Genomic DNA, 26,447 nt, shown 5'->3' on the forward strand with positions numbered 1-26,447 from the left:
TAAATAAACATCTTTCGAAGCTTGTATTCAAAACAATCGCTTAAACAAACAAAACCGTTTAAAATAAATATGTCAGCAAACTTCAGCGGCTACTAATTATCCCTACTTGTTCATGTTTGTATGTGCACAATCAAAAAAATTCCTAACGAAAACAAAAACCCTTTCAATTCTTCATCAAACTGAGAAGCAAGAAGTAGAAGAGAACAACTCAAGAAACAAAAATAAATTGAACCGTACAGTAGAAAGCAGAAAAACGAAAACAAGATTATGAAACTGAAACAAGCGCCTAAAACACACACGACAATGTCCGATTGGCGGCTGCGCGCAATAAAGATAAGTCTCTAGTAAGCCAACATATATGGCGGGCAGGCGACCTGGTCGCAGGCCGTTTAGCTAAATAACCTGTATAAGAGCTGAGCAGAACAAAACAAAATCCAAAAATCTACCATCCCTCTCCATGTATAGGTAATTCCTGACCCACACAACACGTTCGTGTGCTAATGTTTTTTTGTGGATTTTTGTTTGTTTTTTATCGTCCCAAATAGGAGTATTCTCCCCTATAGTGACACTATTCGTTTTTAAACACATATATCCCTGTGTGTATCTTACAACAACAAATTTTACCCTGTGCTTGAACGTGTGTTCGACTGCTGTACATCTACCCTCGGATGGTTTTTGTTATCTTCTATGCTTCGTTCTCGTTCGTCTGTGCCGTATCGTTCGTCCAGTGCCTGGATATAACCTATCCCAGCTGAAACATCACACCGTTTCTACCGTGCGAAACGAGTCTATCTCTCTGTCACATTGTGTTCCCTTAACTAATATGCAAGATTTTACAAATTTACACTGTGTTTTGGTTCTTTTTAATGCTAAAGGAAAAAAAAAACGCCTCCTCGCTCCAACAAATATTCAAAAAGCACCAGCACTGAGAAGTTGAAGTTGAGCTGAAGTTGCGAACGATGCGTGTAGAATAGCTATCGCGGCTGTACGAAGGCTCTGGTCACCGTCATCAATCTATTGGGCCGACGAACAAAAATAACACATTTTCCGATTTTACTGCCTCACAAATGCCAGGTCGCAAATTTATATCTAGAAATAGGAAAAGAATAAATGTATAATAGCATTTAAATATTGTTATGTCTTAATGGGAATATAGTCTTTGGTTGTTGTGTGATTGTAGTTAAAAAGAAAGCATTTACTGACCTGATACAACTTCCCATGCAAATCAGAAGCTTGTTACCACGCTTTTTGCCGACTTCTACGTTACGTTTATACATCAATATAGTTTTTACCGATATATTTAATAAATAATTCATGAAAGAACTACATAAAAAATGTCTCGTATTGTATCCGAATTTTTAACAATCAAATAATATTCATCTTTACTGCTTATAAGCTATATCATTCTACATATCTTGTTTGTATGAAAAATATGCTTGTTTTTTTCTTTATTGAAAGTATTAAAAATAATCGATAAATCCATAACATGAATAGAGATGAACGAAAAAATGTGCTAGTAGTGATTTACATTACAGAAATAATACAAATATATTCTTATCTAAACAGCGGGCAGCAGGAGCAAAATATCGTCCATTCAATGAAGGAAAACTGAATCGTTTAATCTTCCTTAGCATTAGTTTTAAAATATCATCCCAGGTGGTGCGATTTTATTTAGTATTGGTGTATTACAAAAAAACATAAAACAAACAAATTGGGCACTAAACATTAATTGTGCAACATGGTACAGTGCATTACAAAAACAAAACTTAAACGACTAAAATAAAATACAGAAACTATAATTGCTGTTAAAAATAAATATATTTTATCCAAAACTGTGCTATCACTAAAACAGGTAATGCGTTACATGTTAGTGCAAAAAGAAAAACAAAATTTATAATGATTAATGTAATTTATTGTTATTTATATACCACACTCTTGGGGCATAATGTACAGGAAAAAAGATTTATAAGGAACCGTATGCATCAATGCTGCTTATTAATGTTCTCGTATCGTTCGTTTATTTGTGTGTTGCATTATCTATAGTGCATCATGTTAGCATCCGCTACAGAGAATAATTGCAGTCAAAGAAGGCCAAAAAGCCCTCTTGACGTTGTGGTGCCGATTAAGAAAATAATGGTGTATTTCAAAATAGCATGCAGCATGCAGCTAAACTTTATACAAACGATCAACGCTAATGTATAACTCTAGTGTGATGTTGTTAGAGTGACGGCTACTAAGCAGCAACCCACAAACAAAAGGATACAAATGAAAAGTGAAGAAAATTTGGAAGTAAAATGGCGTATTATGCTTACATCTGTATCTTTAGGCATCCGAGCAGTGTAGGTTGGGTTGGGTTTGGATAAGCTGGCACCGGCCGCGACCGCTGCGACAGCTGCAGCCGTCGCTTTGGTGTCGGGCGATGGCCTCAGCGCTTGCCGTTTCGCAACGATTTCAAGCATTTCGTTCAGGATGGCCCCTTCGGCAGCAACGTCAGAAGAGTTCTTATCTAGCTCTGCAAAAGGGAGAATAACATTAAAACACATTCAGGCGAACATTTGCGACCGAGGTGACGGAGAAGGGTACGCACTGCCGTATGACAACCGCATGTTGAGCTCTTCCTTTAGTTGCGCGTGCCGATGTTCGAGCTGCAGCTCCTGCTGCCGTATGCTAAGCTCATCGTCCCGCACCTTTAGCCGCGTGATGCTGCTCATGATATCCAACCATTCCTTCACCAGTCCGTCGTCGTTAGCACCCGAATTGGCGGCCGTTTTCTTGAGAGTTTCACTCTCGCCCCGAAGCTCCTTCTCGATTTCGACGCCGCGCGTTTCCAGATCTTTGATCTTTACATCTATTTCTTCCTGTTCTCGTTGTATCTCTTGAGCAATTCTCAGTCTGTGGTGAAATAATGATGCATAATTCGTTACTGCTGTCTATGACGTTGAGGAATATGGTATTTTATATTCGTTTTATGTTTTGCCGTACCTTTTCAATTCCGCTTGTCTCGATGTTTTCGACATTGCACGTATTTTTTTCAATTCGTTTTTCGATTCGTTGGCGGCACCCGCTTCGTCTGTTTGGTGTAGGTAAAGGCAAATAATTTAATTAGTTTCGGCAAACGAATAATGTACACGGGAAATTCAATTTTCAACCTACCGTCAGAGCGCTCATAGTTTAACGGCAGCGGTGGAATCGGTGGTGGTTCCAGTTCTTCCGCTTCCTTACGTCCAATCGGTGTATAGCTGTTGTGGTGATTAATGTCAACCGCTCCAGGTGTTACGGGTGAGACGGCCATCGTTGGCAAACCATTCGATCCGTTGCTATTGAGGCAGTCATCGGAAGCACACCTCCCGTACGGCGAACTTTCTTTCGTCTGCTTCCACAGCATTCGGTAAAGAGATGATTTGAGAGTTGAATTAATATAGTTCTGTTAATTTTTCTACTAAATTTTGGTAACAAATCAAACGGAATTTTTTTGTTAACATTACTCATTTCTACTGTGTGCAGTGCTAAGAATTTTTCGTGACTATTCAGCAAATTTGCTATGGGTATTAGTAACTTTAACTGGTAAAACAACATATTCAAATGATTAAATAACACTGGATGCGTTAGATAACAGATAAAAGTACGGTTAATGAAGTTATTGTTAAAGTTATTGAGAATTTGAGATAATATTGGAAAACTTTAGTTAATTAGGGATTAATTATTAATTATAATTATTATTATAACGTCGAAGGTATTGCTTTGCATTTAAAATATGTATATTAGTTACTAAACAAATCGCATGCATTTGCAACTAGCAATCATAACAAAGGTAACTAATCAATGCAAACCAGACTACCAAATGCAAGAATGAAAAACAAAAACTAATAAAGCGCTTACACCACAACTAATGTTCCTCATATCAAAGCATGACTGTGGAGAAGAGAAACGAAACGCAGACAAAGGAAAATGATCAAATGTTTCTAACCAACAAGCGAACATGAATGACGTTTAACGTATCTATATATATTTCCAGATGCCACCACCACCACCATCATCAGGTTAATGCTTGTCTTCCATTCAAAAGCGTCCAGATCCACCTGCTTTGTATATGTCCACCCCAAGAATACTCTAACCGAACAGACGTACCTTTGATTTGTCCTTAAGCTTTGGTGAGATTTTAAATCGCAAAAATCCTCCACCACCGGTGCTGGAGGTGCCCGCTGTTGGATCGGACGGACCACCGTTGGCACTAAGCAGATTGGGCCGGTCCTTCGTTGGTGAGGTTTCCTTGCTTCCTTCCGCCTTTTTGCGACCGTTGAAAAATTCCGACACCTTCTCAATAATACTCTTGCGCCGTTCCCGATCCTTGCGCTTGCCGCGGGTACGCAGACGCACCTCGCTACCAGTATCCTGCTCGATAGTACCGCTGTGGACCAGGTTTGGATCGGAGATGTAATCGTTCAGCTGCTTGGGCGGATTATGCTGGAGTTCCCCACCGGCGGGGGTAGTCGGGTCTGCCTTTGCAACGGTGCTCGTTACAAGCAAACCCGACTGAAGATAGTAATGATGAAGATTGTGCCGATGCGGGGTGACACTCGGCTGATGTTGCTTTAGCATCGACACATCGTTAACGCTTTTGGACGTGATCAGCTTCGTACGCTGCTGGTCCTTGCATTTCGCGTCGTCCGATTTGTTCGGATCCGCATCGGCATCGTCGTCGTCCGTGAGACCGCGCATCGTGATGTGATACTTTTTGCGCAGCAACAGTAGCCGATCTTCGGGCGACAGACCCAAATCTTGATTAGATTTAAGACGTGCTCGCGACCGTGCTTCCTCCCGCAGCTGTTCCGTAGTCATCGGTTGTTCCGGATCGACAAGGTTCGCACCGGCACGGGGCGTTATCAGCTGCTGTTGGTACGCGGGTGTCAGAATGCTACCGTGGAGGTCCTGGGATTTACCATTCGCAAAACCAATATTTTCTTTCAACGCGTCGCAGGCACTGGTGGTGCTTGGCTTGATGCCCGGCACTACGGACGGTGGTAGAGTGCGCATCGACACTGCCCCACTGTACACGTTCGTCTGGTTACTAATGGCAAGCGGACTTCGTTCCATCTCCTTTAGCGTACCGGCAACGCCCGTTCGGAAGCTAACGTTTGTGGAAAGTTCACGCCCATCACCGGTGGTTGCTGTTGGTGAATCGACCACAGTGTCCACCGTTGCACCAGTACCATTGCTATTGCTAGACGATGTTATCTGACCGACTAGAACGTTACTACGGTTACGGCTACGGTTGAGACGTTTCTCCGCATTCAGCTGCTTCTTCGTTTGCAGCTTATCCATGACTAGATCATGTATGAGATCCTTCTGCTTAACGCGCTCCTTAGTGATCTCCTCAATTTTCTTCTCCACACTCTTCGGTGGTTCCGGTTCGACGGAGAACACGTTCAACTTCAGATTTTCGGGCGTAAAGCTTGAGGGGAAATATTCCGTCTGGCCCGGAGGAGAACTCTCACCCTGCTTGTTGGATGGTCTCGCGTAATCCAGTTCTTGCTCTTCCGTTTCCTTATCGGCTTCCGACAACGTTAGCACCATCTCGCCTTTGGAAGACTTTCGCTTGTTCTTCTTCACTTCCAGCGAATCACGCGCATTGCTGATTTGTTGGATCTTTTGCTGCAACCGTTTCACGTACTTCTCATACCCAATGTCCTCGATGCTTTTGAGTGAATCCTTCCGAACGTCTTTACGCTCCAGACTGCTGCGCTTGCCGGACAAAGACTCTACCGATATTTTCCTTACAGGACTTTCATCTCGCGAGCGTGAATTTGATTTGTTCGTATGTTCCGGTTCGTTATGACCGTTGCTATTAATCCCAGCATGCTGTAGCGAAGAACTAATCGAAGTAGCACTACCTCGTCCACTGCTGCCAGCACCAGTTGGGGGTACATTCGGGTGTATTTCCGAATCGTGTCCAGCTGCACTGGGCGCTGCTACCATCGTTAACGCATCACTCCTTTCGTTGGTTGCGGTACTGTTCGTTGCCGTAGCGGTGGCCGTACCTTGTGAGGAGCTAACCAGCAGTAAGCTGTCTTCCTCGATGTCATGCGCACTCTCAGCGGAGCATGCCGGTTCACCCAGCTTCAGCGATTGGTTAGCAGCGGCAGCCAGGACAGAGAAAGTAATCTTCCCGACAGGTTCCTCATTCATCGGCGTTTTGGCATCATCATTAGCGAGCAGATACGAACCCTGCTCGATGTAGTCCATCTGTCGACCGGTTATTTGATTGTTGATGGCTTCCACCAGCTTAGGCTGTGCAGCGCCGTACGTGTGATTCAACGGAACTAGTGGCGGTGGATAGATAGTCCGTTTCGATTCCACCGATGGATCCATTATTTCCATGTAGCCACGGTTCTTCAACATCATTCGATTGGTGGTGGAGTACGTTTCGATGCAACTTTCTTCCTCCGAACCGGTATCCATAAACTCGATGTCCTCCAGTGCAAGATTTCGTATAATTCCATCCTCCGTGGCGGTGATACCATTGCGCGGCGGCATTGTCGACGCGTACCGATCCGGAACCGATCGTAACGACGCACCGTCCCCATTATTACTGGGCAGCTTTTTCTGCAGTCGAAAATGTTTCGTTTTGTGATTTCGGCGTATCGTGCCCTTGTTCGAGTTGAGCGCAAACTCAAGATCGACAAAATTCTCCGACACCGCATCATCCGCTGCCCAGTCGGACAGTTCCGTTTCGGTAAGATTGTTCTGTGTCGTAACTTCCGTATCGTCCTGAGAGTCGGAATCGGCATCCTGCGCAGATTTCGCGTACCCTTGCCCAACAACAGCTGCCGTTGGAGAGGAGATCAATTTAACGGCAGTCAAATCACCCGCCATCGGTGTCTGTTCCGTGTCCGTTTCACCGTCCACTGCTGGTTTGTGCTGGGTCAAATTTAAATGCATTGATTTCTGCAATGAATTGCGCTGATCTGCATCCAGCACGAACGGTATGTTCTTCAATGTGTCGATTTTGTTTTCATTTCGCGAATCAAACATAAAGCATGGATTCCGTTGCGATACTAAATTGGAAAGGGGCGCAACCATCGGTTCATCGACCGCATCCGGCTTCGCCGGACCAGGTGTCGGTGTGCTGGCACATTCTCCCTCCTCTGTATCACTTTTCGTTTCCAACTTGCCATCTTTATCGCGCGGCTGGTGTCGGTTTTGGCCACCCTCATCATCTGTATCGGCATGCGGTGTGCAGCCTTCTATAATCGTATTGATGCTATCCTGGTTAATTTCCGCTTGCAGCATCTGTGCCGCTATCTGCGTGTCCGGTGGAAGCTTCTCCATCAACTTCAAATCCTCCGGATCACCGATGTAACGCCCGTCAATGATCATTAAGCTGTCGATCTGCATCAGCTCGCCGGTGGCATCACGCACTTCCAGCCGCGGTACAAACCGCTCATCGTTTTGCGTTTCCGGGCTGGTAGTAGAATCCAGAATGAAGTGTGGAATATCTTCAACACTCGATGTGCTACTACTGCTGCTGGTGCTACTGGAGCTGCTGATCTCGCTACTGTTCGATCCCGACTCCGATATACTGTCGGATTCGATTTCTTCCTCCTTCGTCCAGGGTACGTCCGGCACCTGCAGCGTGGTCTCGTGACAGCCGTCCTCTCCCTGCTGCTGAGCCTGTTCCGGGTTCGGTTGCTTCGGAGGAGTCACCTTATCGGTGAGCTTCTGCTTCGCCACACCGTTCGTTGCGTGCTGCTCTATCTTGTTCTCGTTGCTATCGATCCGAATGTTACTGATGATATCCGGCACAGCCGACGAATTCGTGGGCCGTTCATTACCCATCTTCGACGGCGCAATGCTGAAGTCGAGCGTCGTCTCTACCAGCGAACGATCACAGTTGGGCGAATCAGTCGTTAGATCGATGTACGCGTGCTTCATGTTCGTTATGTACTTGTGCTCCAGGGCACCCGTTGTCTCATTCGCCGCCATATCCCGATGGGTTGGAGAAGAATCCTTCACCTTTTCCGGCGTGACCAGATCGATGATTTCCATCACTTCATCATCATTGTTGTTGTTATTGTTGTTATTATTATTATGGTTGTTGCTGTTGTTGTTATTGTTGTTGTTAATATTGTTTCGTAGCTTGGCTGAATGATCTAGATGACCGTTGCCGACGCTATCGTTTTCCATCTGCTGATGCTTTGCCTTCGTAACAGGGGATGCGTTCTGAGACTGTGACTGCTGTTCGGTGGCACTCGGTTGTTCGGATTTCTGTTCCTCCTTCCCTGGCATCGGGAAACTTTCGTTCGATTTGATCTCGTTCAGCTTATTCTCTACCAGCGTGGTGTTGATAGTTTCTATAAGTGATGATCGCTTGTTTGCACCAACCAATGCACTACTGCTACTGTTAACATTGCCCAGTGCAACGGTTCGCTTGCCTTCGTACAGGTTCTCCTTCTCTGTATCATTAACCGACTCCGCGGGCAGGGATGGTACCGCTACCGGAGCTTCTTCCAGTGTTCGATTTTCGACGGACGGTTGGTTCGTCGTGCTGTTCTTGAGGAACGTCTGCATAGTGGGGCTTATCTGTGCCGCTGGGTTGAGCAGCTTCTGACATTCGGTGATGTTCGAGTGGAACGATTTAAACTTGGAATCAAGTGCCGATGCAGAGCCTGACTTGAGAATGCCTAGCCCTGTCGTACCCTCACCGAGCAGGTACTTCTTTTTCAGCTCCAAGCTCTTCTTCGATGCAATACCTTCCGTGCTAGCTGTTTTGCTCAGTACGTAGTCCCCGGGTCGCGGAACAGCCAATGGTGCTCGGTTTTGGACTAGCTTTATCGTTGGATCAACCTCCACTAATGGTTTAAACTCCAGATGGAAAGAGGGCGGTACGCGCTGCGGTTGCTCATCATCAAACTCCGAATCCGTCGATATTTCTGTTGAGTTCACCTCTGAATCGGAAGCACCCTGGAAGGTGAAAGAGTGAAAGAACATTAGTATATTCGGACAACATTCGACACAACGGTACGGATAACATTGAAAATTTTTAAAGATAACACACATCGGGGCACAATATTAGCGCTACAGAGCTGGTTATTTTGTATTCGTTGCTGAAACGAATGCCCGATACGATTTTCACACAGCAGCAGAGCAAGAAACGAGTGGTTGCTTGTTAAAAACAACATTAGTTTTGCAAGATCGCAACGATTAGGGTGCACAAAGCACAAAGTCCGGTATAATTTTTCCAGTGCGCAAATTGATTGTTTTTCTGTTAGTACACTCCTGGAAAACACTTGTCGATGACAGGGTAGGCCACAAAGGAAAATTGGGGTACGATTTAATCGCATCGTAAAACCATTCCTTTTTTCCTGATCTGGTTAATTTTGATGATTTTTGGTACGGACGAACAAATATCCGTTTATTGTCGCAACTGAGTTGGAAGCAGCAATTATTGAAACAATTTTCACAAAAGCAAGCGTCCCAAAATAAAATTAAGGAAATTGTTCTATATGATATAAGAAGGTTTTGTTGTCTTTATTACAAAATTTATAATTTTAAAACATAATGAAATATTTAAAAAAAATCTCTTAGATGAAAGATAAGCATGAAATTAACATTAAAAAAATCAGAATCAAAAGAACAAAACAAAGAATAAAACGCAAACTATAAATGAACTGATTAGAACGCACAGTTGCAAAACAATGTTAGGTATAACAGCAGAATGGTCGCATAAAGATAAAAAAGAACTCAAATATATTGAAACAAAAAAAGGAACAAAAAAATAAGGTAAATCATAAATAAACACAACTAACATCGTCACACCGAAACAGCAAAGATTACCTCCGAGAGTACGTCAGTTTCGCACGAATTCTTTTTCTCAACATTCTTGACGATTCTTGGGGGGGGCTTTATCTTCCCAAGTGCTATCAGCAGAGATGAAACAATGTGCGTGTGTGTGTGCGCGCGCGCGGAAACAGTTGGTTGTGGATAAGTTGGGTGCGAGTTCGTTCACTCTCTGTCGCTCATTATTCGAATATTAGCCAGATTTGAAACACGATCAAATCGTACCCAGGTACAGTAACAGCAGGTGGACAATTAGGTTTAGGTAGTCGAAGATAAGAGATCAAAACACTGGCCAATTGTTCTTCTTCGTTTTTGGTTGGCGTAGCAATTGTTAGGTTTCGAAAGAGTATTGGGCAGAGTTTGGCAGAGTTGATGTGAGTTGTACTTTTTGGGGTTTTGTTTTGTGAAGTTATCACACAGATGGATGGTTGGAGCAGATGTTTTGTTTTTTAGGCACGACGGGACATTCTCGATCGATTTGATATGATATGCAAATAGACACAAACACACACACACACACTCAAACAGACACATACAAACACGTGATCGACGTTGGATTGTTGACGGGCATTGTGGCCAATCCCGCCAATGATATCCAATGAGTGTGGGTAGTTGGGAAAGGCGTACAGTAAACGGACGCGACGATCAAGGAATAATGGGTGAAGCAAAAATGGTGCTTTTGCGATGTCATTAACAGCTTTGTCCAATGGTGAGTTTGTGGGATGGTGGTAATGCTCTATCAAAAGCCCGGAAAAGTGTGCAGTACAACAGGTATATGGGAGGTTTGTAACTGGCAGGGACAGTCGTAGAGAATGATCGCTCCACCTGTCAAGCGTTACGAAATATTGCAGTTCTCACGTGTACGCGATGGATCCACTCCACCACCACCACGGCGACGATGGTCGTAGGTGCTGCCACCTGATCGGCTACCAGTGCCAGATATGGTCGTGGTCGTCGGATATTCTTTGCGACCACTGTACTGGAGCATGCGTGACGGTTGTGTGATCGCCTTGGTCTGGATGCGACTCATAGCGGCTGCTCCAGAGCTACCGTACGTCGATCCAGTTCCATACGCCATACTGCTTGAGGTGCTGGCCAGTGCGGGTCGCTGATGGTGATAACCACTAGTCGTGGGATAGTGGTAATCGTCGTCGCTATCATTCTCAATCATTTCACGTATATAGGGATTCGGATCATTCCGCGTCAGCTGTGTGCGTATGAATTTGTTCGTCTTCTCGTGCAGCTTATGGCTACGATCAACGATGTGACGATCCTCTGCATCGTATCGGCGGGAATATTGCGAGCGTGCAATATCACGCGATGGAGGTTCACGTTCGTATCCTCCTCTGCCTCCAGCGGTCATGCTTGGAGCTGCTGCACTTGTTGTTGGCACGTGTGTTGCTGTTTTGGATCGACCAAGAGGCACTGAAGGTCCCGCATAATGGACGGGCATCTCATCTGACGGGTAGTACGCGTCCTTATAATATTTCGCCGGGGTACGCTGTATCGCAACCGGGACTTCGTAACAGGGCGGTTCACGCCTGTTCGCTTTTGGGATGTATTCATCCGGGTCATACGAACGTGGCAGAGGCTGGCCAGGAGGCGATGGGAGAGCATGGGCGCGGGCAGGCTTTGGCACATACTCTTCCGGATCGTAATCACGTGGAAGAGTTGGATCGGGATATTCATACAGATCAGCTCCACGGCGATTGATCCGTGGCACATACTCGTCTGGATCGTAGTCTTTCGGGATCGCTTTCCGACGCAACGGACGAGCACGGCGCACGTCCAGATCTTCGATTCGCTTCTCCAAGCTTTTGATGTCCGGTTTCGGTTTCGTTCCACCCTCGTAATACGTGACTCCTCTATCGAGAATTGCTTCCCATTTGGAGAAATCTGTCGTGCGAGGTCTTGGTGACTCACGATCGATGTCCACCTTCGGTGGCTCTACTGCCCGTGTATCTTTCCCACGTGCGGATCGCCCAGTCGCCACGTCCGTCATTGACTTGTTCTTGCGGAATTTACTAGCACTAGTCTGCCAGCGTCTTGCAGGGTGATCGCGAAGACTCGCAAGCTCTTCATCCGAACCAAGATCGAGCTCAATGTGCCGGAGTCTTGGATCAACCAAATGGCGTGACCGAGCTGATGGCTCCACATCGTAACCAAAGTCACGCAATTCTTCGAGCGATTGTTTCTGCTTCGTAGAACCGCGTCTTTGGCCACTCATCGGCACTGCGAGCCGGTCGTACGATTTCGAACGGCGTAATTTAGACGAACGTTGTGCGGACTGCTGTCTTGTGTCTGGCACGACAAAGAACGTGTCCACTACCGCATCGTTTTGCTTCACAAACACCTGCTCGATTGCGATGTTCTCAATGCTGGCCGATTTTCGTGCACGCCAAGGATCAATACATATGGAGTTGTCGAACGCACGGACTGGTGAAGCAGTATCGGTACGATCGAATTTCTTCTGGCGCCGAAGGGGACGCTGTGGTTGTGGTTCAACCACCGCTGTAACGCCACTAGTCATCGGGATCGGTTCCTCGCGGGACGATTTTTCTTCCAGCAGTTGTTTGTATGCCTGGAAGTCGTGTCTTTCCTTTCGTGGAGTTGGTTCCTCACGTACTGGCGGCTCGTACACAACCGGTGCTGCAAAATCTGCTCCTACCAGTCCGGACGTTATATCCTTAAGGATGTGTGCGTAATCGCCCGACATACCCTGCGTTGAAGGTTGGGGTTGAGTGTCTTTCTCCTCTTCCTGTGATGTATGGAGCGTGTACACCTGTATCTCTTGAGGTGGCACTACCAGTGGCATTACATTTGGAATAACATTGTCCATTTTCATCGATGCATTGTTGCCTTGCTTAAGTGTGTCCAAACATTCGAGAATCTTCATCACCTTCGGTTCCTCGATGGAAGACTTCTTCGTGGAGCTGATCACATCGGGCATAATGGCAGCAGTGGGCGATCCTGATGATCGTGCGATGGTAGAACTGTCCACCAAATCGGATCGATTTTGCTTCGGTTCTGGATCTTCCTTCTTGCACAGTTCTTCGAACAAGTCCAAATCCGTTTGAGACGCATCGGTGGTGTTGAACAGGCTCGTGAACATATCCTTCGAATGTTCCGTCTCAGTTTGTCGCTGAGATGAAGTTGATTTGCCGGGTTTACGAGTTTGACTCATTTTTTCCGTTAACTGTGAGATAGTTTCGTTCAACTTTGCTTCCGACAGCCGGTTTGAGCTGGTATTTACACTACTATTTGCATTGACATTGCCTACCGGTTTAGACGAAGCAGCAGTCTCCATACGTTTACTGCTTGTTCCTCCATACGTCTTCGGTTCCATCTTAACTTGACCCTTTTTATCCGCTCTAGACACTTCTGGTGTTCTTTCCGAGATCTTAGTTTCACGAAGTGCAGCACTAATGACATTCTTTTTCGGTACTGCGTCAGCGTCAGATAGCAGCTCGTCTAAATCAATATCCACAGTCGCAGCGGTTTCATCATCAATTTTTTCCAACAAATCATCAAAGTCTTTAATCTCTTGCTTCTTACAGGGCTCTGTATCCCGACTTAGAATACCCTGATGTTTATCAATATCCAAAGGTACGTTTGGCATAATAAAGGTTTGCTTTTTGGCATTACTAATGACTGCATTGGATGGCACAGAGGACACATTTGTTGGTTTCGCATACTGTTCCTTAATTTGCGTTGAGCGCTCCAGGCGTATTTGCATTTTTTCTTCACTTCCTTGTCGTTTATCCGAACCGATAGGCTTAACAGTGTTTGCCGTACGGATCACTTCCATCTTATATTCGGTGTTATCAATTGGCGTAGGTTTCGGCGGTTCGGCTGATGGGCCACATACCGCGTTGGAATTCGCTCGCTGAAGCTTTTGCAGCTCTTTGTGGAAAGAGGATTTTTGGCGCTGCTTTGGTATTGGTACATCCGTATCAAGCGCAACACCTGGCATTAATTCCATCATCAGCTGATTGATACCCTCTCGATAGTGGGGATCAATACGCTCGTCCATTTCCAATGTGGTTGTTACGCTGGCAACGGGTTGTGCCGCCATAAGCGAATTGCGCACATCCGAGAGCGTTTTTGGCGTTGTTACGCTAGCGACAGCTGGTTGTGTAGGAAGCTTTGCAACTTCCTGTGGTTGTTCCTTTTGCTGGTTGGCAAAAAGAGCTTCATGCTTTTTGCGAAGTTCTTCAAAGCACTGTTCGTCAGATGAGAGTGTACGAGAACGGGCATGTGGCGTCGGTGTAGTTGCAGGCGGGACACCTTTTCCATCGGTAAGATTTTTGTCGGAGACATTTTCCACACACTTGTCCAACTCTTGCGGTGGTGGAGTACATTGCACTTGTGGTTTGGTTGGTTTACTTCCATCTGTCTTCTGATGCTTTACATCGGGAGAAGAGTCTTGCTTGCTTGGTACTGGTTTGTTCGCCTTTTTATCTACTGCAGGCTGTTGTTTTCTCTTTGCAATAGGTGTGGCAAAACCATTGCAAATAGTGGTGGGTGCATCTAACTTCTCTTCCTGTTTCTTCACTGTTGGCGTACGGTGCAACTCTAGCATGGAGATAGATTTCTGAGACAACGGATCCTTAGACACAGGCGTGAAAGCAGATTTAACAGCGGGTTGCGAAGCTATCGGTTCAATCTTCTGCGTAAGCGCCTTCGATGTCACATTCTTATGTGTTGGATTTTGCTTTACATCGTTTGTTTGTTTCGTCTGCACCGAGATGGGAAGTTTCGTAGCAGTTACCTTCAACGAATCGGTGCTTAATGTACTATCGCGCTGCTTAGTGTTCGATTCCTGTGGAATAGCTGGTGCCGATTGTTTCAACGAAATCTGCACACTAGAAATAACTTTCCTCGAAGCTGCTGGCGTTCCAACCGATGGCGGAGTGGCTTGATTCGCTGCCAAGCTTACCGGGCTGCCACCCTTCGGACTTGCTGCTGCCACTGCCGATGGACCATTCACCGACTTCGCTTCCAGCGTCGTCGTTGTTGCCGGTTTCGCTGTTGTTGGGATCGTCGACATGCTGTTCTCCTTCCTCGTGGCCTTCGCTGGCGGTATCGGCATCGCTTTCGCATCTTTCGCTTGCCGGTTCGCTGGTGCTTTCGGCGTTTGCTGCATCTGTTGTTGCTGGGGGGCCTGAAAGGGCTGCAAAGTAAGTTCAACACTGTCGCCATTACGGGAGGCCGCGGAAAAGGAGTTCGCTGCCGATGGCGAGCTCGACTTTTGACGCGTCTCCTGCTCAGGCTCTTCCAAAACTTTACCTAACTGTGTTGGTACAATGTTACTACCAGATGCTTCCACCGTCTCCGTCGATGTTGTGATGTTGGTAAGATCAATCAGTGAGGATGATCGTGTGTCTAGCTTGGACAGGCTGGCAAGATAAATTTCCTCGAGTGTTTCCTGCATCTTGACTGGTATCGTTATTTTAAACGGTGGCCTTTTAATGGTCATTTTAGGCACAGCTTGGCCCGTGGCGGTGGTGGCTTTTACTTCCGAAGAAGGGGCACCTCCAGTTTGTTTCTTGGATTTCTTCGGAGATTGCTTGCGTGCTCCGGTAGCCGGTGCTTTATTCTTTCTCGTCTCTTTTGGACTCGATTTGTTCGATCTTGACTCTTCCACTATCGTATCAAACGTTTCAACCAGCTCATCGTTCACATCTTGAAGAAGATCTTCAAACAGCTGCTCGTCTGGATCGATTAGTGGCGTCTTCTTGGCACTTGTGGACAAAGGAGTGATCTTCTTTGCCTCCATCTTGGGAGACTCTGAGGGTTTCGGTGTTGTATTCGCTTTAGGTAGTGCCTTCGGTTGGAAAGCGAGAACATTCTTTTTTGGCTCCACCGCCTGTATAGTGACTTCGGTTTTCGATTTTCTAATCGGCTGGAAGGCAAGAATATTTTTCTTCGGCGGTAAAGGTACAACCGGTGGTTTAGGCGCTAAAGTGGCGCTGGTAATCGTTTTGCGTAATGGTCCAGGTGATTCAATACTGCTCTTTCGTGAAATGACCGGTGACACTACCGACGACGGTGGCGTTGAGGATGTATTCGACTTACCATTACCGGCTGGTCCGAAATACTTCAGAAGGTCCACCTCGCTCGGCTTCTTGCGACCTAATGCGGGTGAACCTTCCACACTCGACACCGACGACGGTGTACCGGTGGTACTAGTCTTCGCACCGGAGCTACTCGGGAAATAACGAGCCAAACTGTTCGCTTGCAGCGCTGTTACGTCTTTGTTCGGAAGCTGTTTAGGTTTCTTAGTTGCCTGAGCTTTTTGATTTTCCGCGAAGAACTTCGCCACATCCTGTTCGCTCTTAACTCCAACCACCTTGGGCCCTCCATCAACGGCGGATCGAATCGATTGCATGTTGCTTTTGAACTTTTTCGCTTCTTGTTTTTTGGAACGCTTTTCTGCTTCCAGCTGTTCCTGCTTGATCTGACGTAGAAATTCATCGGCATCGTCACGCGTGTCCTTGGTCGGTGTCGCACGCTGTCGGCTAGACCGACTAGCAGTGCTCAGAACGGACCCGGAACGTTGGCTGTGCGGGGAGGAAGACAGCTGACTGGTAGAGTCCTGTACCAACCGTTCGAATTCCCGCTCGCTGTTGCGTGACGGAGAAGCATCCGATTTGATATGTTTGCGATGCTTTTTGAGCGATGGCGTCGGTGATGACGTCGGTATGGTTTTTGAATGTTTTACCGATCCCACCGGGGACGGTGGTACGATCTTCTCACCCTTCATCGATGGTTTTGGAGACGGTGGAACAGCAGCTTGGTAGTGACCTGTACCGATGTTCGCAGTGGCTGGTGGTGTAGAACCTGCCGTGACAGTACATCCCGAAGTCGATTGTGTTGCGACAGGCAATGAAAGTGATGACGATCGTGAAACAAGCGTATGTGACACCGGTGGAGACACTTTTTGTGGAGGTGGGGATGGTGTGCTTGCTGGTGGTGAGTTCTGTGATTTCGGTTTGATGAGTGTGGATAAGCTGTTCATGAGCCCACCGAAGAAGGAGGTACTTTTGACTTTGCCCGCATCACTTCCACCGGTTGTTGCTGCCTCTGTTGTCGCTAATTTCGATTCACCATGGTCAGCAGAGGAACTTTGTGCGTGCAACCACTGTTCGCGCACGCTCAGCTTTTTAAGCATGCGCTCCTTAATCGCACGATCCTCGACGCTCTCTTCCGGCGCTTTGCGCGTCACCGAAGGGGCCGACACCACGTTCGGCGCCTCACTGAATTTACTCTCGCAAACTTTCTGTACGGTGGCGACCTGATAAGAATATGATCAGTATGGTAATGGGAATGGTGTGGGCCACACCAAAGGGCGTGATGCGTTGAATTTAATTGGGAAAGGAGAATGTTTACACGCAGAGAGTGAATAAAGAAAAACGAAAAGAAAAACGTTTGTAATATTCGTCTATCCTCGGTTTATCACCTACAAAGCTGAACAGGCATCCAATTCACAACAGGGGAATCAATACCACCGTGAGTTGCGTTTAAAAAAAAGGTCCTGCTATATTGTGCTAGGAATAGGGGGAAAATAGAACACGGGAACAGCATGGTCATTGTTCAAGGACAAGGACGAATCGTTCTTACCTCAGTTTCGGTATCGGTTGGAAGTGTGGGTGGCGGCATCAGTTTTACTTCCTGTCGGCGCATCTCGCGAGCACGGGCCAACTCTTCACCCTCCGTTTGTGAATCTGCATCATCGTCTGCAACAGTATGAGAGAAGATTTAATAATAGAACTTTTCTTACTGTAGCACGCGCTTTATGTCAAGCCTACCTTCGCTGGAGTAGCTGTAGAAGTCGGCATCACTATCGACCATATTCGAGAACCGTTTGTCGCTGATCCATTCCGATGCCAGCTGCAGCGTTTGTGCGCCTAGTGGCGAACCTGCCGTTTCCTCATAATCCGATTCACTGTCCGTGTCCGATTCGTCCGAGCTGGACAGCTCCGCTTCGGAGAGTTCTGATTCGGTACCAAAGTTACGGTCGGTCCATTCGTTCTCATCGATCACCTCCATATTCGCTTCACCATCCGAATCATCATTGTCGGGCGTTCTGTTGCGAGCGAGATAGTCCACCGTGGACGCACCTTGCTCTGGCGTGGCTGTAATCGTACCGACTGTACCGACCCGAACGCCCGCATCGCTTGCATCGTATACACGCCCAATAATAGGGCCTGCGATGCGCGACTTGGGCTGTGATTTGCGCGAGGTTGGTTTGAGTGATTTTGCCGGCAGCTTAAAATGCTGCGTACAGTAGAACCGTCCCTCGGGATCGTCCAGATCAAACGCGTACGAACCGAGGCGTAGAATCGTATGGCAGTGATGACACTTCAGACAGGAACGATGCAGCGTTAATCCTTCTGCGGAAATTTTTTCCATCAAATAGACACGCTGCTTGCAGAAGTGACATTTCTCGGCTACACCGCTTGCCGTCAAGACCAGCGCTTTTTGGTTCTGTAAGTATCAAGATGTGTGTTAGAGGATTGTAAAGAATGTCTAGAATTTACAAATTGTGAAATTGTAACCTGATACTTCCAACCCGTACACTCCCCATCACCAACAACACTAATCCTTGGAGTAACAACGTTAAATATCTAGGAGTAGTTTTAGATAAAAAAAACTTACGTTTCAAAAACATATCGAAGAGAAGTTAATTAATAGCACAAATCCTTTGTAGCCATTAGAATCCTCTACCCGTTTATAAATAGGAACTCTAAAGTGAATATCAAAAATAAGCTACTTTTGTACAAATCCTTAATCAGACCTCTTCTTACGTATTCGTCACCAATGTGGATTAATTTTAATTAACACATTAATTAATTTTTCAACAAAACCTCCAACCATCGCGTTAAGGAAAAATCCGGCACCGATCAAATCTACCTATTGTAAATAAGCACTATGTCCCATTATGAAATAAATCAAATGAATGAATGAATGAAATGAATGTAACCTGATAATTAACCTAAAAACCCAAAATTCCCAAAGAAAATCTAAAGATTCTACCATTAATTTTTACAAAAATTATCTTCATTACTAATTGCATGACGTATTGTATGGCATATCGAGGTGGAAATAAAACCGCAAATCCGATGTAGTAAAAGCTGTAGAAGCTGTAGAATTTAAAGATTTATTTTTGTTCACGAGACGCTCAGTTATTAGTATTCCTTTGAAACTTCTTGACAGATTAAGAAGTTTGAACACTATGAGGCGTTCTCTGGCTGTTAATGTTCCGATTTTTTCGATTCTTATATCCGGGGTGGTCTGATCTTATAATAATGTTTCCGTTTGGCACGTGTAACAACCAATGTTATTCCCGTCTGTTCTTAGACTATCAATTCCACCGGTTGATACCAGCCACCCCGTGTTTCCCAATACCGAACCCCGGAGTGTGCCCATACCCTACAATAATGGTAATTTAATTGTCATTTAAGTGTCATAATTTAAATTATAAATCAAATAACTGCACAGTACGCTGATAAAATCACTTACCGATTTTTGAGCCTGCTGAACCTGTTGCTGTTGTTGCTGTTGCTGCTGTTGTTGTTGATGTTTCGCTTGGGCCTGTTTAGTAGTTTGCAACTGGCCAGCAATCAGAGCGACCTTATTTTTGCCCCGCTCACCCAGATCGAGATTGTGGCCCTCCTTCAGCTGTTTGTCGATCGCCTTCAGTGAACTGTCGATCTCCTTGTACTTTTCGTCGTCCTGCGGCTGTATCAAGCGATTTTGGCGGGCCAGAAATTGTTCCCGGTTCCAGTTCGGTACGCGTTCACGGCTTTTGCCAATATCGGTCGTCTTCTTGGACAGTTCGATCTTGCGTTCGATCTCCTTCACGTTCCAGTCGCTGCTGTCAATCTTACCGATTGCACGCAGTAAATCCTTCGGTTTCTTTTCCACTACCGGCACCGCTTTGCCATCGATCCGTTGCTCCATCGACCGGACACGGTCGCTGAACTGATCGCCATCGTTTAATCCGCGGGGATATGCTGCTGCTAGACCCCGTTCACGATCCTACCGAAGGTAAAACAGGTTGGAATTAGTAGATATCGAATAGATTACTTCACACTAATGGGGAATCGTTGACTTCCTCCCATTAGATCCATGTATACTGTAAGGCCTTGTTGTTCTAGAGTTTCAATGTGACTGGTGTTGCGTTGTATACAAGTTTACATAATAACGATTATATTAACATATGTGCATCAACTAATAAGTGTATGGGGGACGTGTTCGTGTGGTACGTGTCGGTGAACCAAATTAAACACATGGGGTATTTTCGCTACATTACCAGAAGCACCACTAATGTTTCAGTTTTGCCACCACATATACTTAGCGAATAATGAGCAACCGTCAACAAATGGATGGGACTGTAGACATAACACATGCAACATGCAAGGAAATGATAAAGGGGAAATCTAAAAACATAGAAAAAAAGTCAGCAATATTTGGGTTATTAATTGATAAGTGAAAAAAAGCATGCATTTCTTTTCATTCATTAGAGGGAGGGGTTTAGTAGACAGATTACTCTGGAAAGAAGGTAGAATAATATTAGTCAATGTCAATGGGAAGAGGGAGGATTTTTCATTTCACTATTAATACATTTTATTTCGACATTTGCGAGCAAATCTTTGTGCACCTTTTTGCAAAGAGATGTTGCTCTATACAGTGCTTTTGTAGAACAATATCTGCGCTTCAAGGAACTCCGCGAGTTCCAATTTTATGTTTATAAGCATTAATTTTAGCAGTCTTTTGACATCTCTTTGGCCATCTCGAATGGTGACCTTTCATATCGGAAACAGCAACACGAGAACGATTAGAAGAACACAAACTAGATCACAACAGCATAAACATCACACAAAAACACACGTTCAGCGGATTTGTCTGCTACGCTTTACAAAAGCGCACGTTCGACGGGATGCAACGCTGTTTAGGTAGAGCAGAAAAAGGTACAACTAACACGCCAGCCAATTTTGTGAGAGTGCGGGCATTGTTAGGGTAATCGGTTGCCGCGCGCGAAGCCTTCCGAACATCATTCAACGGGAAGAAGGTTAAACACGTAACAAACAGCTCGCAAAATGGTAACACGTCAAAACAAAACGGGGGTGTTCCAAAGGCTTACGGGATAGCGCAGCTTCAACTCGAGCTCGCGGACACGATCGTTAAATTCCGGTGCCGACTGGCGGTACAGGTAGAGCGAATAATCTTCGAACGCACCAGCGCTATCGCTTTCGCGTAGCAACGTGTTCGCTTGCAGCATGTGGATGCTCTTATAGAAGTTGTGCGTTTGCTGGGCGCGTTGTTCCCGGCGCTTCGACTGACGGTCGAGCCGATTCGCCTCTATTTCCTGCAGTCGCCGTGTCCGCTCCTCCTGTGATGATTAAGATAGAGAAAGAAGGGAAGAAAAATAAGGAAAGCCACAGCGATGGCGATGGCCAAGATGAATAGATGCGACACGGGACCGCGACAAGACACACCCCATCCACAGGTTTTGATTTCTGTTCTGACGATTCCCGACGCGGGTAATAATTGGAACGAGATATCATTTTTCCGTCCAACATATGTGAAACAGCACAGCAAGGGGTTTTTGGTGGAGTACGATACGACTGTTTGTTTGAGAGTAGTGTGCAGAGTACGATGTCGACGAAGCCTGAATACAGAAGGTTTGCCGTTTCGCTGAATAACATTACTGACACTGTACACAGCTGTAGTTGTCTAATTCACATTTTTTAGTGTTTTGTGTTAATTGTTGTGAGTGAGTTGGGCAGATGATGGTTGGTGTGCCGTGCATGGAATGTTACAACTAAACGGTGAGTGCCGGTATGCTTACCGATAATGGACGTTGGAAGAATAACATTATGGATGATTTTAGCGAATGAAAGTTTATTAAATTATGGTGGCTTGGCTACTGCATTGTATATATTAAGAATTTTGGTTCGAACTCTTTGTTTTATATATGAAACTATTCACAATTTATTACATGCAATGATACTCGGACCGAAACAAGGAAAATCAACACAAAACCGAAACAACCGCTAATAGGAAGAAGCTTAAAACAATGTAAAATATATATATATAAAAACAAGCGACAACAGTTATGATACAACCCGGTTGTGACGCTACATAGCGCTACCTCAACAGTCATTTAATTTGCAAATGTAGGATTGAGCTGTCTCTTCACGGTCACGGCGATGATCAAGATGTGACAAATAAACATGCAAGGATGTTGTTAATCGATCACGGAATGATATACATTGTTATGCGCTACTGTACAAGCGGGAAAACTAGATTTCGTTCGAAACTTAACCTATAATTAATGCTTTTTAAAGCAATACGCATCATATACTATTATACTTGGTTATGAGTTTGAATAGTTATGAATGAAACAATATGTGACATATAAACATACATTATGTGCAATATAATCAACCTATAAATAGTCGCCAAACTTATCAACGCATCATCGTCCACAGAAATACAAGTACGGTCAAGCAAACAATATATATTTACAATTATAACTATGATTATTGAAATTTAAAACATTTGAAATACGAAATGTGTTATATAAAAAGTCAGAACAAAATTGTATTGCTGCAGAGAAAACACAAATGCATTTAAAAAACAATAAAAGAAAGCACCAGCGTTTACGGAACCTACGTTAAATGTTGATTGGTTTTGGGATTATTTTCAAGTAAATAAAAATGTGTATAAAAAATAGTTTTAATTAAAAAAAACGTTTTAACTATAACAACATTAACTACGCTACCCGAAGACGAATAAGTCGATACGACTATGGACGATGATGCGGTAGATAGTAATGACGCCCGAAGATAGTAAGGCGCAATCCTTCTAACTTCATTTCGACTGGTACGAACGTTTGGAAACATTCGATATCAGTATGGTTGGCCCGTCACGGTATTTTATCAAAGCCATTTTATTATTTTGTTGTTGTTGTTGTTGTTGGCTAAGATTGGTGCTGCAGGAACCGACTGTACCCGATCAGGCGAGTGAACGGTGGCGTAAAAGCAAAGTAACTAAGACAGATGGAGATGAGAAATATCCGCACGCTATCGATACTTACGATATTGCCGGACTTCTCGTTGCTACGGCGCTTGCGCATACGACGCATCGTATCATTCTGTGGCGAGGCAACCCCGCCGTGGCCCCGCTTGTACCGTTCCTCCTCCGCATTCGGATGGTAGTAGTTTTTCGCGTTGGCACGCGACGCAAACGTAGCGGACGATGTTGCCACCGGAACGGTATCTTTCGTGCCGGGATCGCCATCGGGCGGTCGGACACCGCTAGCGATCGCTGCCATACGTTGGACCGCGGCCATACGTCCCAACTTCGCCCAGGCATCGACATTGGATTCCTGCTTCTGCTTGAACTCGGCGTAATCCAGCTTGATGTGCTTCACGTGCGGTATCTCGCCACGGAACACGTCACATATCTGTTCGAGATAGTTTAGCCACACCTTTGGATCGACGCCCGATAACGTTACTGACTCTTGGCCAGACATTACACGTGGTATGCCTGACAGCCATGAAATATTAAGAAACAAAGAATTAATAACACATAACTCCTATTATCTCGATACAGAAATAAAATAACTTGCTAACACGGACGACAATAACTCACCCAATTGATTTTCGAAAATATTGAACGCATGTTCATTGCACACATCGGCACTGAAGTCGGTCAACTCCTCTAAATTAACCAAATCAGGCCGGTAGCGATGGATGAGCGTACAAAGCACCTTTCCGTTGGTGAAACATTCCCCTGGCTCGTTCAACTCCTGCACAAACCCGCTATCCTTCAGTTGCGACTTGAGCCAACGCAGCAGCGTGGCACCGAGCGGTACCACATCGACTGTGCGCCTCTTGCGCTTGATTGGCAGCTCGGTAGCGGGCGTAACGCTGGAAGCGATGGCATTGCTATCGAAGAACGTCTGCTCCAACAGCACCAGATCGTCCGTGTCCAACAGATGCTTCACCTGCACAATCTGTACGGACGATTTGTTGAGGTTTTGGTAGCGTGTCGAGGGGTCCAGCGTGTAGGCACCGAAGGCGCGGTTCAGATTTTCCGGCGTCGTCTGCCCCAGCAAACGGTACACAGATTCCCGCTGGGCAATCGTCGCCAGCAGGCTGTTCTTCGGATTGGCGAACAGTTTGATCGCGTACGCTGCATCCATGCTGGACAGAAAGCCTCTTGCACAACCCGAACCGGTCGGCCAGAATGGTTCCAGCAGGCTGTCGCCCACCAGGCAGGATAGCAGCCGATAGTTCTTGCGCACCGTCACCTTGCACGAGTTGTGTGCGGCAAAGATGGAGGTGAAGTCAAACACGGCCACGTCCGGTGTGCCGTAATGGTTGACGGCAAATTCCAAGTTCGGCATCTGGTACTTGGTGGCGAAATTCGCTGCATCCCGTGCGTACTCGTACAGCTTCGGTTTATCCACGTTGGACGGTGCGAGCAGTTCGGCCGGATCGCTAAGATCCTTTATGATTACACCGCGGTGCAGCAAGCTATGCTTCTTCGCCGTCATCACAAAATAATGCGTATCGTCCTTATAGTAGACGATGTTCTCCAAATCGCAACCAGTTTTTTCGTACAGCGCCTTGAAGAATGGCTGATCGAAGATGAACGCTACGCCGCTAATCTCCTCCACCATCGCTTCCGCCTCCGTGCGCTTGTTGATGAAATTGGCCGTGATGGCGATGGCCAGCTTGCCACGAAACTCTTTGCGCTGGAAGCCCTCGAGCGTGTTGCGTTTGCCGTCGGCACCGATCAGCACATCGAACTCGTAGTGCGACACGGCGTGATCCTCCGGCGAAACGGAGGCGCGCCACCCGTACCCGTCACCCGGTTCGATTTCCTTCACGAACGAGACGCCCTCGTGCATTTCCACGCCGAGCAGCAAGGCCACCTTCAGCAGTATGCACTGCAGCTGCCGTATCGAGATGTGATCGATCGAACCGGCACAAAATTTGCCGTAGAACTTTTTCGCACCGAGCGCTTTTAGATCGTGTATGATGAATGGCCACAGATGCAGAACGTTGTTACGGCTAATTCTGTCACGCTTTTCCACCACAACCTAAAAAAAACCAAAAAGGGGAAGCACACTCATTAGCGCCGGTGAATAATGTACGAGGATTTCTGGGGAATTTAGTCTCCGGCGGGATGTCTTACCACTTTGGCACCGAGAAGCTGAGCGTCGATCGCGGTACGCAAACCACACGGGCCCGCACCGACGATCAGGACGCGTGTGTTGCTGGCGGCCTTGCCCTTGCTGTACACTTTCTGGGCGGCGCGGGCATCGAACTTCTTGAACAATGCCTGCGCTCGCCAGTCACGAATCGTCGACTTCAACTTCGGGTAGAACTCGTTTAACGGGCCCGGCCGAAGGCCGATAGTGTCCAGCATGTTCCAGTATAGGCCCCGGATCTGTTTCATTGTGGTTGCGGCACAGAAATGTAGAAACATTTCTGTAGCCATTGCGGCCCGCTCATGGTCAACGATGAATTCCTCACTCATCGTGTCTGTGATGGTTTAAATTCTGCAACGGAGAAAGAACAAAAAGAAAAATGAAAATTTTGCTGCAGCAAAAAAAACATGGCGGATTTAGACTTCAGACGTAGATTTAGACTTGATCTTGACCTGTTAGTGAGCAAACAGGATTTGGGAAGAGGTGGAAATATTGATCACAAATCGAGGTTAGATCTTAAATATTCACTCTAAAGCAAGTATTTATAAACATATAACTCGTTGGGGGAGTTGATTGTGCGCTGATTGGCCCTTTCATCCAGAAAGCAGAAGCACTCGCGTTTGTGTCACTGTGATTCACTGCGAACACAAGCACCCTATGGAATATAGGACGCGTTATCTTCGCGTTTGAACACCTTTCAGTCCAATCAGTCGGATCGATGCCATGTGCGCAGGTATATCACCCTTACCAAATACGCTTCCCACAGAGGATGGCCTCTGTCTAAGGTTAAGGATTTAGATAGCGCACGTAGTATTGCAACTGATATCTCTCCTGTTGACATTGGCAAACGACATGTGATGAGGGCAGTTTAGATCAATCGTCGGACCATTTTTCGAAACGTTCATTAAGACGCAATAATGATTATGTCGCACGGACTGGTAGGCAAGAGGTATTTCACGCTGAACAGTAAGGTTCTTCGGTCGGTGAACCGAGCGGTGAATTGAGATTTGCTGTCACCGGTCGACGAGAAACGCACCTTTTCCTCGGTTCAACAAACGGCCTTACACTGCTGCTACTCTGCATCACTCCACATCATAACGATGTTGCTATATAATTTTACCACACCACTCAATTATTACTAGCGGACCAGCGCAGAAGATGAGATTGGTGTAAATTAAAGATGTTTTTTTTTTATTGTGAGAAGGTAAATATTTCCCAATACTTTTGCGGTATTGCGGTATAACAATCGAAGAGTTTCTAACGCGTCCACGTGATTTCGGAAATTGCCACGGTGATTTAATGGTGAGTGCGCAATAAGTCTTAGGATGGAACCAATTTTTGACTGACGGCGTGGTTGAGAGCCGACACGATACTGAAC

At 45.9% G+C, this 26,447-nt stretch overlaps 1 protein-coding gene across 1 annotated transcript; it reads right to left on the reverse strand.

The window, feature by feature from the left end:
• On the reverse strand, positions 1-25,350 carry LOC128307369 (F-actin-monooxygenase Mical). Its single transcript, XM_053045172.1, is given in 13 exon segments — positions 1-1,089; positions 2,313-2,512; positions 2,588-2,892; positions 2,983-3,070; positions 3,154-3,370; positions 4,129-8,961; positions 17,461-18,317; positions 19,363-19,425; positions 19,428-19,881; positions 20,987-21,235; positions 22,946-23,397; positions 23,503-24,958; positions 25,054-25,350. Coding segments are annotated over 13 exon segments (9,474 nt in total). The 5' UTR covers positions 25,348-25,350; the 3' UTR covers positions 1-1,083.
• Between the last annotated feature and the right edge of the window lie 1,097 nt (positions 25,351-26,447).

The sequence above is a fragment of the Anopheles moucheti genome, chromosome X (assembly GCF_943734755.1).
Source record: "Anopheles moucheti chromosome X, idAnoMoucSN_F20_07, whole genome shotgun sequence".
Classification (NCBI taxonomy): Eukaryota; Metazoa; Arthropoda; class Insecta; order Diptera; family Culicidae; genus Anopheles; species Anopheles moucheti.